Genomic DNA, 13,302 nt, shown 5'->3' with positions numbered 1-13,302 from the left:
GAGTGTGAATGCGGACAAAGTTGTGTATACAAGTTACAGTGTTTGTAAGTACCGATTAGCCTTTTGGGGGGGCAATATTAGACTTGGAAGTATTGAAAGCATACAAACCCCATTTTATCTATTATCAAACCAATAGCATCATATAACATTTATATATTAGAAATAATTGTAATTTGCATTGGTCGACCCCCAAAAACTAACATAAAAAGAAAGGCGAGCAACGAAACAATGTTTGGGTCTCATTAAATACACAGTGCTAATCCAAAATCTCAAAATGCCTCTTTAAAATATGATCAAAACACGATACGGCTTTTTGTGAAATACAAATTAGCGATATTTGTATTGGATGAGCACGAGTAGGGCCTATGAAAGATTGAGTGTATAGAACATTTAATAAATTGATATCAATATCGCTAATTACGATATTTTTGGATACTTTCTACCTTCTTTTCTTTCTTAATACACGGGTTAAATTTTATCCTATTTATATAGCAGCATATATATTTCCAGTACATGATAGTCAGCCGTTAAAGACATATTGAATTTACTTTAACCTAAAAGTATAATACATATTACTGCTGGCCTTGGTCTGTTGGTTACTCGTATAAAGAGATATAAAATATACTCAACTATGGTACTCTAGCTATTTTTCTTTAATTACACATAAATTTCCAAAACATGGGTTAGTTTTGGTCCAAGAATCTTATTAATAAGCACCCATTATACTTGTTATGGGCATAATTGATAGAGTGTTATTATCACAGGCTTTCTTCCTCGATTGCTCAGTGCTTCCCGACGTACAAATACATTCGGATTTCCCAGTGTACCCTCCACACTTTACTGAGATCGATATGGAACGTATCAACGTATTAGGAAAAAATAGCGAGTTATAATTTCATTTTGCCACAACTTTCATCTCACCACACTTCTTGTAAGGAAAGATGTGTAACTATAGTATTATGGCTTGTTACATGTGCCGTTTTATATGTCTTTCTTATTATATCAAAGACAGGCTTGTTATTTATACATTCAGCTCAACCTAAAAACACCCTATTGTTCTTTCTCTTATAAAATGAATACATCAATATATTATCAACAATTAATCTGTGACTGAAAGTAATGCTATTTAGTGAGGTAGAGAGTGCTAGACTAGATGAAGTTTATTGCATTAAATATAATATGTTTTTTTTTGCTTTTATTATTTTTGGTTATGATAGAGCTTTTATGAAGGACAAGCACGGTTTACAAGAATGATGTTAAGCAAATATGTTAAAAGAGGCCATCCTTCCTACTATGTTTCTTGCAAACATTGTGTTAAACCCTTAAGAATCGTACAAGTTCTATTATAAACAAATAAATAATACATGAAAATGTATATTGTTAGTCAAGTGCAAATTTATCGAAACAATTAAGAATACACTGTAATGTATTGTAGTTTACCTCGATGATATGCTATTGTGTTTAAGGATATTATGCCTTGGCTTTCTTGACTTTCTTGATTCCTTTGGGATGCTTTGAGGTAGACTTCTCTGGATCACTCAGGCTTCCAGAAGGCTTGGAAATTGCTGGCTTAAAGGTAGTGTCTTTTGTTGAATGGGATCTTTCAGGATGAGTTCTGTCCTTGGTGAAGATGCTTCTCTTTGGCTCGGTGTCCTTTGATTTTAGCATGGAACTCATGGTTGGTTTCTTGGCCTTGGACTCTTCTTTGTGGGCGGTGGTTGATGCTACAGGAGTGGATTTCTTAGGTTTTGGCTCCTCCTTGTGATGATGGGACGCTGCTCCTGGACTGGACTTCTTTGCCTTGGGGTCTTCTTTGGAAGCAAAAATGGAACTGACCGAGCTCTTCTTCTTCTTTGGTTCTTCTTTGGACTTTGACATTGAGCTTACTTGGGCCTTTTTTTGCTTGGTAGTTCCGGTGGTCATTTCTTTTCTTTTTGTGATAGTGACTTGTACTTTTTGGAATTTACTTTTGGGGTAGCAAAAGATTCAAATTGAAATTGAAGTGAAAGAGATTTGGAAAGAGTTGTTGATATAAGAAAATAAATTACCTTTTGGATTCTCTCTCTTTTATATTTATATATATATATATATTTGAATTTTTGAGAATACATGTGATGACCCCTTCTTCGTCCTTGCCATTGTCTTTCTTGATTACAAGTGGTGCTACTTTTTAAAAGAGACAGAGAGAGAGAGAAAAAAAGCAAAATGCTGGGAAATGATGATCATTAAAAGTACAAAATCACACCACACAAGCCCTCCTGTATCCAACAGCTTGTCTCAAACAAAAAAGGGTTAAAGGTGTGATTTTTATTTTATTTTTCATAAATCTTTGTATTATATATCCAAAGGTGCTTTTGACTTGATTACAGACAAAAGGTAAATATGAAGCTGTAGCTAGTCAGACCTTTTAATATTCAGAGTATCAAAAGCTACGACTCGATTGGTAATAAATGGGAACATAATTAAGAAAATATGTCGGAAATGAGCTTCCCACATGGCACTTTAAGGTGTATCCCAAAAAAAAAACGATTCTTGTGATCACATTGATACTGTAAGCCTTGAGCGTTGGTGGAACGGAGGTTGGGGACGGAGGGAAGAAGTTGATCATACTGAAAGAAGTAGGATTGTCTAATAGCCAGATTGGCTTTTACTTTTTGAGGGAGAAAGAACACATTTTCACAACAGATGTTCATTATATTTATAATTTATAATTTATAATTTATGAATTAGAAAATCTCGTAATCATTACCATCTTCCTTTTTTTTTTCTTTGAACGTTTTTATTTGATTTTGACGCTTTTGCACTTTTACACTTTTACACTTGACCAACGCGGATAACAACCAAAATAAGAAAGAGTTCAAAATTATAGATGATTAGTCAATATTGGCACCGATACCGATATCTCGAAATACTAGTACTATTGGTGTTGTGTACTACATATTTGAACAATACAAAGGTTAATCTCAATACAATATATATATAAATATTGTAAAGACCCTTAAAATATGTAAAAGAAAAAAGCATATTTTGCATGAATAAATGAATTGTTACAGCTCTAATAATAATTAATAGATAATATAAATACCACTACTAAAAAGCAGAATTTCTTTAAAGGGGCTACAAAACATATATTAAAATCAAATAAAAATAAAGCACTATATTTTGAATCCTATGTATCGTTTTGATTTCTTTATTTGACAGAACGTTTTGTAATATAAAATGAATAATAGAAGGAGAATATACGTTTGTCCTGACCATGTTACAAAACATAAAAAAAAAGGTTGGGACTTTGTGGGAAGGAGGGGAAATATAAGATATTTTTAAAAAAAATTTGCTTTTAAAGATTTTTTTTGTTTGATGTTGGGTGCTGATATTGATAATGTTCGATGTTCGATGTTCGATGTTGTTGCTGTTGTTGTTGCTTTGATTATTACTATTATTATTATTATTATTATTTCTTGTAAAAGAAAAAGGAAGAACGGTCTACTCCTCGTTCACATTATGGAGCAACGTCCACTGGCAGCCTTCTGAGATTCAGTTGACTCTGCTTTGGATCCATGAGTTGACTGGGCATCGGAAGTCTGCTGCTGCTGTTCTTGGGGAGTAGGAGGAAGAGCCTTTTGTTGTTCTGGCTGCTGGATAGGTGCGGCGTGTACCTGGGGGTTTACATCACTGGAGGCCAAAGGCATAGGTACAACAGGCTCGGGTCTCTGGATAGTGGATGATGCTGCTGCCTCAAGCTCGGTCTGTTGCTGTGTGTTCTGAACACCGGCGACCTGCGCTGGTGACTCTACTGATTTTGTTAACTTGGCCTCAGCTTCCAAAGCAGCAGCCTTCTCGGCAGCGATTCTCTTTTCGTCCTCTGCAGCAAGGGCAGCAGCCTTCTCAGCAGCAACACGTTCCTCTTCAATCTGGGCAGCAGCAGCAAGAGCAGCAAGACGCTCGGCTTCAGCCTTCTCAGCTGCAATTCTCTGGTCTTCGGCAGCCTTTTCAGCGGCAGCCTTCTCGAACGCAATACGTTCTTCTTCGGCAGCCTTCTCAGCAGCAATACGCTGCTCTTCAGCGGCCTTCTCAGCGGCGGCCTTCTCAGCGGCGGCCTTCTCGGCAGCGGCCTTCTCAGCAGCAGCCTTCTCAGCAGCAACAAGTTCCTCTTCAGCCTTGGCAGCAGCAGCGGCAGCGGCAGCACTCTCAGCAGCAATTCTCTCTTCCTCGGCGGCCTTCTCAGCGGCGGCCTTCTCAGCAGCAATTCTCTCTTCCTCAGCAGCCTGTTCAGCAGCAGCCTTGGCAGCAGCGATACGTTCCTCCTCAGCCTTGGCAGCAGCAGCAACAGCAGCAGCGTTCTCAGCAGCAATTCTCTCCTCCTCGATAGCCTTCTCAGCAGCGGCCTTCTCAGCAGCAAGTCTCTCCTCCTCCGCAGCCTGTTCAGCAGCAGCCTTCTCAGCAGCAATACGTTCTTCTTCGGCGGCCTTCTCAGCAGCAATACGTTCTTCTTCGGCGACCTTCTCAGCAGCAATACGCTCTTCTTCGGCGGCCTTCTCAGCAGCAATACGCTCTTCTTCAGCCTTCTCAGCAGCAAGTCTTTCCTCTTCAGCGGCCTTCTCAGCAGCAGCCTTCTCAGCAGCAGCCTCCTCAGAGGCGATACGCTCCTCCTCAGCCTGGACAGCAGCAAGTCTCTCTTCTTCGGCGGCCTGTTCGGCAGCAAGTGCAGCAGCGGTGGCAGCAGCAGCAGCAGCAGCAACGACAGCGGCCTTCTCAGCAGCCTTCTTTTGGTTCTCTTCGACGATAGTGGCAACAATGGCATCAAGGTTGATAGAGCGGGAACCAACAACAGTAGCGATGGCGGCCTTGACGGACGCATCCAATTCCTTGACTTCAACGGGCTGAACAGCCTGGACGGTCTCATCGGCGACAGATACTACTGCGGCAGAGGAAGCTTTTATGGGGTGGATGATAGACTCGAGGTGGACAGCGGGGGCGGCAACTACGGTGGCGATGGCGGCCTGAACAGACTCGCTCAACTCAGGAACATTGGTGGTTTCGTCTTCATTGGATGTCAGCTTTTCAGCAACAGGCGCGTCGACAACCTGTTCCTGGACGTCGTTGGACGTGGTGGTAATGCTGGACTGTTCCTGGAATTCAGCCTCAGAAGCAGAGATGGTAGAGTCCTTGTTATCGAATGACATGATTTTGTTGCGTGTGTGGGTTATTTTCTTTAATATAGTAACAGAATAGAAGGGGGGAAGGCAATGGAAATTTGAAGAAAGGCCGGTTTAAATAGAGCGGAGACTTTTGGCTATAAAAAAAAAAAAAAAAAAAAAAAAAAAACAAAAAACTTGGAGACAATCAAAAGCCCGTCCCTTTTTTTTTTTTTTCTTTCTTTCTTTCCTTTTTTTCTTTTTTACTCTTTATCCGTGATGTCTTGTGACTTTTTTTTTTATTATTTATTTATTTATTCTTTGCTTTTTCTTTTATTTATTTATTTTAATATTTATTTTAATATGCATTATTCACACACTTTGGTTATCAGTGATTTTCAGGTCGAGATTTCTGCTTAGATTAGGCACAGTTTTGTTAACAAATAGCACTTGTTGTTATTGATTAGTGTCGTCACTATATTCATTACATATTTATCTTACTCTTGTGTAGTCTGTGGGCTGAACTGATTTGAACGGAGCCAAAAATAATCCATCACCTCCGGCCACTCCGTTGGTTCCCATAAGACTTGTTTATCTTCTTGACTATTAAATGCTATATATTCATTCATTAATTTATTTTTAGCAGGAGATAGCTAACTAACAATAACATTCCTACACCTAAAAATGATTTTATTTTTTATTTTTTTAAAAAAAATTCTAAAATAATAATAATAATACTATTGATATTGATAATAAGGGGGAGGGGGGTATTGAAGGTAAGGCTTTGGAATACATTAAAGATTAAAATCAAGATTTTCTTATAACACCAAAAGTAAAAAGAAAGAAATATCCCCAAATTGTCCTACCAACCATTCTTTCCCTTTTTTCACTTTGCCCGCGATTATCATCGTCAATCCGAGTATCACAGTCGTTCTTGATCCGGTCCAGACAAAAAGACACTTTGATCAAGTCCCTTTTAGCGGAGAATGCAGAAGAGCATGTGATAAACATATAATCCCTCGACCAAAATAATAATAATAATAATTAAATTATTATTATTAAAAGGGACTCATGTCAATAAGTTAAGCTTCTATCTAATAATCTAATAAAATTATCAATAAATAAGCCAATAAATGAATGAATAGATAGATACGAATTTCAGGTTAAAGTTTTCCATTTGTTTTAATGTAATCTATGTATAACAGGTATTTATATTTATTTTTGTATATCAGTCCTTTTGTAATGTCCATGTCGTCATAGATTTATATAATATAAAATAATATCAAAATCATGTATATACTTACATATATATAAAAGACAAGCACCCATACACACACTTGAAGTCCAAGCTAAACCCTATTAAACAAAAAGGAAAACCATCACAATACAGGTTTATTGTTGGGTAAGGTACAAAGACAATCGGCTGCATTCCGTTGGAGCACAATCAAGGGTAGCACACACCCAACTGTACGCTAAGAAATAAAATAAAGACATACAATACAATACAATACACTACACTACACTACACTACAATTTTATTTTATTTTTTATATTATTTTTGGTTGCCAAGATACACATTAGACAAACTCTAGCGGAACTTTAAAAGAAATAAAATAAAATAAATTATATACATATATATAAATTCAAGTTACAAGCAACTTTGTTCGAGGAAGAGGTTGACGAAAGACAGACACACAAACTAATACCATACAAACGCCACAGCCTCATTTGATTGTATACCTGTATATTTCTCTTTTTTTTTTGGCTCTTAATATCTGTTAACAAAACACCTATCCCATTTTTCCTTTTCTGGTTGATACAACAGTTATACTACAATGACACAACCTGTAACATTCAAATCTATTGTCGATCCACTCACTACAATCATCTCGGCCGAAAAGAATGCAGCTGACCTTTTGTGCCCAAAAGAATCTTGCAATTGCATCATCATGCGAAAGAACACTGCCATCTTGGTTGAACGTGATGGAGAAAAGGTATTACCGATAATTTAAATAAAATAATGAAATAAGACACACGCATACATATACATATGTATATACATATGTGTATGTGTATGTATATGTATATGTGTATATGGTCTCCGTTGTCTCGTGATTTTTTTCTTTTTCTTTTCTTCATTCACTCGTTCTCATTTTATTTTATCTTTTGGTATCCAACAAAGCTCTCTTTCCCCGAACAAAACCTTGGATTAGACATTGCACAGGGCACTGAGACAAGGCCTGAAGAGACACATTTTTGGAAGCTAAAAGACATGATGGATTTTGAGAATATTGGATTTTCAAAAACTGTGGGAACCATAAAATATCTTTCTTGTGCAGATTGTGATATTGGACCCCTTGGATACCATGACACTGCAGTTGAACCCAAAGAATACCTTGTCAGTATACGCCGTGCCCGTTACAGATTTTCATAAAACAAACAAGTTCTATTAATTGTATGTATGTGTGTGTGTGTGTTTTTTTTTCTTTCTTTTTATATATAATACTTTGTCTCACAAACATGTATACATGCATGTATGCACGCATGTATGTATTTATGTATATATTTATAACTCTAATAATTATGCCCAGCACTCTTCTTGATATTGCTTCGTCTTCATCATAGTACTAAAATAACTCTCTGCTTCTTCTGAGTCCAGTCCACCTTCCTTCATAAATATTTGCTTAAATGCAAAGGCTACCTGAGAAGGCATTTTATTAGAAGATCTAAGATTAAAGAAAAATAATCAGTTATATTCAATTCAATTCAATTCAATTCAATTCAATTCAATTCAATTCGATTTGATTCACTTACCCGCACAACATAACCTTTGCATGTTGATTATGAACAAGATCCCATATCATAGAGCTGTTCTCCCGCAATCTATCCTGTACATAGATCTTTTCTTCCTGGTCACGAGAAAATGCAGTGTATAGGGTCAAGTATCCGTCAGCCACATAATTTTTCCATTGATCACCATAAAGAAAGTCTTTTTCTAAGTTACGGCACCCAACAAACAACACGTTTGCTATTGAAATAAACGTATAAAAATATAAATATCCAAGTGATTAAATATTTCAAGTCAATGAATGAATACGATTTTATTAATTAACTAAATGTTTTTTTTTAGCTATTTAATAAAACCAACTTACATTTGGCATGATCAAGTATCCGTTCTTCCAAGAACGATCTAATAGGAGCAATTCCTGTACCTAATATATAGAATTGTAATATTTTGTGCGTATTGCATTAGTTGTTGTTTTTTTTCTCAAAAAAGAAAGGAATAGTTATAAAAAAACATCTTCATAAAACAAGACATATGTATGTGTGTATACAGCATAGTCATGAATAGAGGTGCCATTCTCTTTAATTTTTTTTATAGGCTTCATTTACCAGGCCCAATTGCAATGTAGGGCGTTGATGGAAGAGGCAGGGACATGGACCCCTTTGAAAGATGTACACGTCTCACCACATCACCTATATATACATATGAATACACACAAAGAATGTACTGTTAGCAATTGATCGATTTGTTTGCTTGTCTGTCTGTCTGTCTATATATACTTTTTTTTTGGTATTGTTAATTATTTACCGGGAGCCAAGGTCGAGATCCATTTAGTTAAAACGCCTCTTCGGATTTTTCTCATCTTGGTTTTGTATTTAACAATTGCAATACAAAGGTGCAGTTCATCAGGATGAGCCTAACCATAAAATGATAATAGAATAAATAAATAAACAAATAAACAGAACACACTAGATATGTATATTAGGTTCACCCCTTATTATTATAAACTCTTTTTCTCTCTCTCTTTTTTTCAATGGTAAGATTGTCCATTAACATACACACAAAGAGCAACAATTGAATAACAGAGGTTATACTCTTACCCTTATACTGGACGCAATTGAATAAGCTCTTGGCTGGAGTGGAGGGAAAAGGTCGAGGATATAATCGAAAGGAATATCGAATGGCTTAAAGTCAAATAATATCTCAGCAATGGTTCTGCGTGGTCTTTGGCAATAGGCGTACAAGTCATCCTATCAAGAAGAAAAATTCAAATCAACATTTGTATCAGATGAAAATGAACTATTGGCACCAGTAGCAGCAGAAAAAGAAAGAAAAGAAAGAATATATATATTTACCTGGCCTTCTGGTTGAGTAAATTCTCGGAGACGTTCGGTATGATTAGGATCCATGGTAAAATAAGAGACCATTTCAAAGAACGAACGTCGCGGTACACCACACACATCTAGATGGTACAAAAACAAATCTCTAAAGGACATTGTTTCAGGCCAATGTGGTGGAACTTTCCGGTCTGGGTCGGCTGGGGTAATCTTGATCAACCGATCCGCATATCCAGCCCAGTCAACCTGTTCCAAAAACTGGTTGATCTCATCCGGAAGGTTCTGTGGCATAATAGACACAGTATCTCCAGCTTCATATCTATATGGTTGTTGGTTAAATTCATAGTTACCACATTCTTAGTATTATTATTATTATTATTATTATTATTGTTGTTGTTGTTGTTGTTGTTATCAATGGAACCTTACGTAAATGGATTGGAATCGTTGTGAAGCACAATGTGTCGTACATCCTGAAAATGATCGGCGGCCGTAATTCGATCATTGGCCTTTACAAGCATATCGTACTCTCCTTCTGAATAAGACGTCACTAGCCTTGACTCTGCCTTGTCAGTGTCATCAGCTATGAATTCAATGTGAAAAGAGGGTGGAAGTGTACTAGAAGAAGAAGAAGATATCGTCAAGGTAATAAATAAATGCAGATGTGTATGTGTCATATTTTTGTCTTGTTTTTGCGATTGTAGACATATCTATATCTTTAAAAGGATATAATACGTCTTCTGGAATTATGGGTTTGTCTTTTGGAAGTGGGAATTCGTTTGCAACATTTTCCCATAAACCCTTTAGCCAAGGAATCAACTCGCCATCTAATCTATTTAATCATTGATTTTTATTTTTATTTATTTTTATATAGGATTGACGTACATGCATACATACAAATATACATACACACAAAATTAGTTGATTATTTGTAAGCCACAGCTCAATAGATCCCATTTATACACTTACCCCATATAATGTTGGTCATCGCCATCTCCTCGCACATAAAGCATATTTGCACCAAGTTGCATTAATCGCTTATAAAGTTTCTTTGATGGATAATTGAATCTTTTTTTTTTTATATATATATATAACAAAAAAAAAGCACACACAAGTTAGATGCTATTCAATCAAAAGTTCACCTTGTACACATCCTTGATTTGCATCCAAGGCTGTTGTTTTTATCGCGCCATACTTTTGATAAGACGAATCTCCTAGACCAAATACAGCACAGCTCAAACCATTCAATATATCATGCGGCAGATTTTTTCGTAGTAAAAATCGCCAGAATTTCTAAACCAAAATAAATAAATAAAATAAGATGAAAAATAGACATATATACAGACACACTTGCATAAGTATATAATTACACAAAGCACAAGACACTGGTATACAATCCAATAAAGTTTATTTAAACAATTTCTAGCACACACATATATATTTACCTTCATATTATTGGGCTCATCTCCCTGACCAGTTGTGGAACACACAAAAATTACAAAAGATTCATCAACTAGATTAGCCTGTTGATTGAATGCAATGAGTTGTGATTAATAATCAGAGCAACCTCTTCTTCTTTTACAGTATATGAATCTACACTAGAGAACTCTTTGGATTGCAAGCGAAATTAGTCTGACCTTGTCATAATCATCCATGGCACACACTCTAGTACGGAAATGTCGTCTTTTTCCTTGTCGAGCAATTGTCTCGGCTACATCTTGTGCACAGCCGGTTTCGGATCCATAAAGAACTAGTAGAGAGCGATCTTCCATAGCAGTATATTTAATATGATTCCTTTTCTTTTTTTTTTTTAAAAAAATAAAGGGAAAAAAAGAGGAAAGATACTTATATATGCGTATATATATGTGTGAGTGGGTGAGTGAGGATGTATTCTAGTGCCTTTCTTATATCTACAGTCACTCCAAAAGTCATCTCGACTTTGAAAAGCCGAAACGCTTTCCTGTCCTTCCTTCAAGAGAAATCAAATGGCTTTATAGTTTTCACTAACTACATACCAGTTTTATGTTATGTATATACTCAAAGTGCTGTAAAAGTAGAAAAGAAAAAGAACATTTGGACCATATAAATGAATTACATGCCTATTAAAGATGAACATGATTTAAACATAAAATGTCACACATTATATGCCTTTGCTATCACAGGAAATACATATATCAGATTCTGTAAATCAGAAATATGAATGAAATAAATTATACTACAGTGTGTGGTTTTTTTTCTTAAAAAATAAAATAAAATACAAACAAGATTGAGATTGAGATGAATTAGATAGTCTTGTTAAATGTTCTCAACTTGTAGAAAGATGAAATTTACAAGCTGCTGTATTTGACAATCGACATCTGAAACAGACCCAAAGTCGACTTTTTTAGAACCAGGATTTTCTCAAATGTTGGAAAATTTGCACAACTTTTAATTCGCAAGAATTATGCTATTTTTTCTTATTAAATAAGATAAAGCTCATAGGGAATACATGTGTGTACGTATGTATGTATGTCTTCTCTATATTTTGTATAATTTATAGCCACTGTGAATAGATTTTTATAGAGACACGGCCTATTTAGTTAATGCACCATGGAGGAAAGATGAACAGAATATGCCACGAAAACTACGTGACATGATTTGTCCTTATTTCTTTCTTTTTTTTTGGAGCAATATATTAGAACTTTTAACGATACCATCTATTATATTCAATATTTAGACACTTCTTGAGATATAAGCTAGAAATGTTCATACTATATATATATATATTTCAAGATAATATCATCTTGCAAATCGAGACGACAAAGATTCTAGCCAAAAATTCGTGCCTTTTACGTTTTGGTGACTTCAATTATGAGAAAATAACATTCACTAATGTTGCTTCAATATGGCCCTCGCCATACACTTTCATCTTTCGCTTTTTGATAAAATTAAATACATATCTTTTATATATATGTTCTGTATATTGTATTTGGGTTATTTATGAGAAGAGACGAAGAAATAAAGTGAGACTTTTGTGTGATTGTTTATTGAGAGAGAAAAAGAGAAAGTTGGTATCGGTTAAGATGGTATTCTAACTATGACAGTTACACTCCTTTTATAAGGCTTCTTTACTCTCAGGTCCGTATTTATCATTGGCTCCTGAAATTAATGCTGTGTTTTCTATAGGACTTGTTTTATAAAAATTTATATGGCTGTCAAATACAACATTACCCCCTTCTAGATTGACAATAGTCAGAAGATTGTATTTAGATGCGAGTACGTTTGTTACGCTGCATTGTATTTGCAGGTCTGCTAGGTGCCTTACGCTTTTGCATGACTGGAGTGTTTGACTGTGTATTTTTTGGTGGGCGACCTACCCATTTGGGTTGTTTAGATGGTCGGCCTCTGCGTTTGGGAGCGCTGTTGGCTGCTTCGTTGTTGGATATTTTTTTAGGTGGTCGTCCTCTTTTGGGAGCCGTTGGTGCGATTTTGTCCGTTGTTGATAATTCTTGCTTTTCTCGTCGTGCCCAGTAATCTTGGATCGTTTTTAAGTCTGTGAATTTATCTGGCGTGAGCCATTTGTCTTCTTCTGGGCCTTGTCCTTTACATCGTACGAGGTATTCTCGTCTTCCTATTTTGCCTCTGTGATTGATGATAGCTTGTACTTCGACAAGTTCATCAGCGAGGGCGGTTTCGTCAACTGATATGAGTTTCAGATCCAATGGTGGATAGTCTCTAGGCATTAAAGCCCCGGTTTCGTCCTGAAGTACATAAGATCCTCCTTGGGTTTGTCTTATGACTGTGTATAGACCTTGGTAGGCGGGTGCCAGTTTGCTACTTCTTGTTGGTAGTTTTATCATCACGTAACTGCCGATATTTATTTTTGCCATTGTGTGAGTTTTGTCGAACTTTTTCTTTTTGCGTTTTCGTGATGAGTTCTGTTCGTTCTTTTATTGCGGGGAATACTACCTCCGCTATGTGGTCGATTCGTTTTAATAACTCATCGTGTGTCATTGGACTTGCTGGTGTTGTTCCAGGCTCGCGGTAATCCTTGAAGGCGTTTATATTT

General features: G+C 36.2%; 2 protein-coding genes across 2 annotated transcripts; both read right to left on the bottom strand.

The window, feature by feature from the left end:
• Nucleotides 1-6,830: 6,830 nt before the first annotated feature.
• On the bottom strand, nt 6,831-11,026 carry PHYBLDRAFT_42417 (hypothetical protein; the record flags this gene model as incomplete). Its single annotated transcript, XM_018440178.1, has 14 exons — nt 6,831-7,129; nt 7,318-7,861; nt 7,950-8,163; nt 8,288-8,347; nt 8,529-8,612; nt 8,728-8,836; nt 9,015-9,170; nt 9,276-9,580; nt 9,688-9,872; nt 9,961-10,086; nt 10,224-10,322; nt 10,450-10,547; nt 10,700-10,777; nt 10,892-11,026. 13 exons carry the CDS (start codon nt 11,024-11,026, stop codon nt 7,717-7,719), a joined length of 1,794 nt encoding a protein of 597 aa, XP_018299152.1. The 3' UTR covers nt 6,831-7,129; nt 7,318-7,716.
• A 1,473-nt stretch (nt 11,027-12,499) lies between these two features.
• Nucleotides 12,500-13,123, bottom strand: PHYBLDRAFT_161744 (hypothetical protein; the record flags this gene model as incomplete). Its single annotated transcript, XM_018434456.1, has 1 exon — nt 12,500-13,123. The coding sequence occupies one exon, from the start codon at nt 13,121-13,123 to the stop codon at nt 12,500-12,502; it is 624 nt and encodes a 207-aa protein (XP_018299151.1).
• Between the last annotated feature and the right edge of the window lie 179 nt (nt 13,124-13,302).

Source organism: Phycomyces blakesleeanus (genome assembly GCF_001638985.1).
Source record: "Phycomyces blakesleeanus NRRL 1555(-) unplaced genomic scaffold PHYBLscaffold_1, whole genome shotgun sequence".
Lineage (NCBI taxonomy): Eukaryota > Fungi > Mucoromycota > Mucoromycetes > Mucorales > Phycomycetaceae > Phycomyces > Phycomyces blakesleeanus.
Note: the sequence above shows the minus strand (reverse complement) of the source record. Positions and strands in the feature narration are given on the sequence as shown.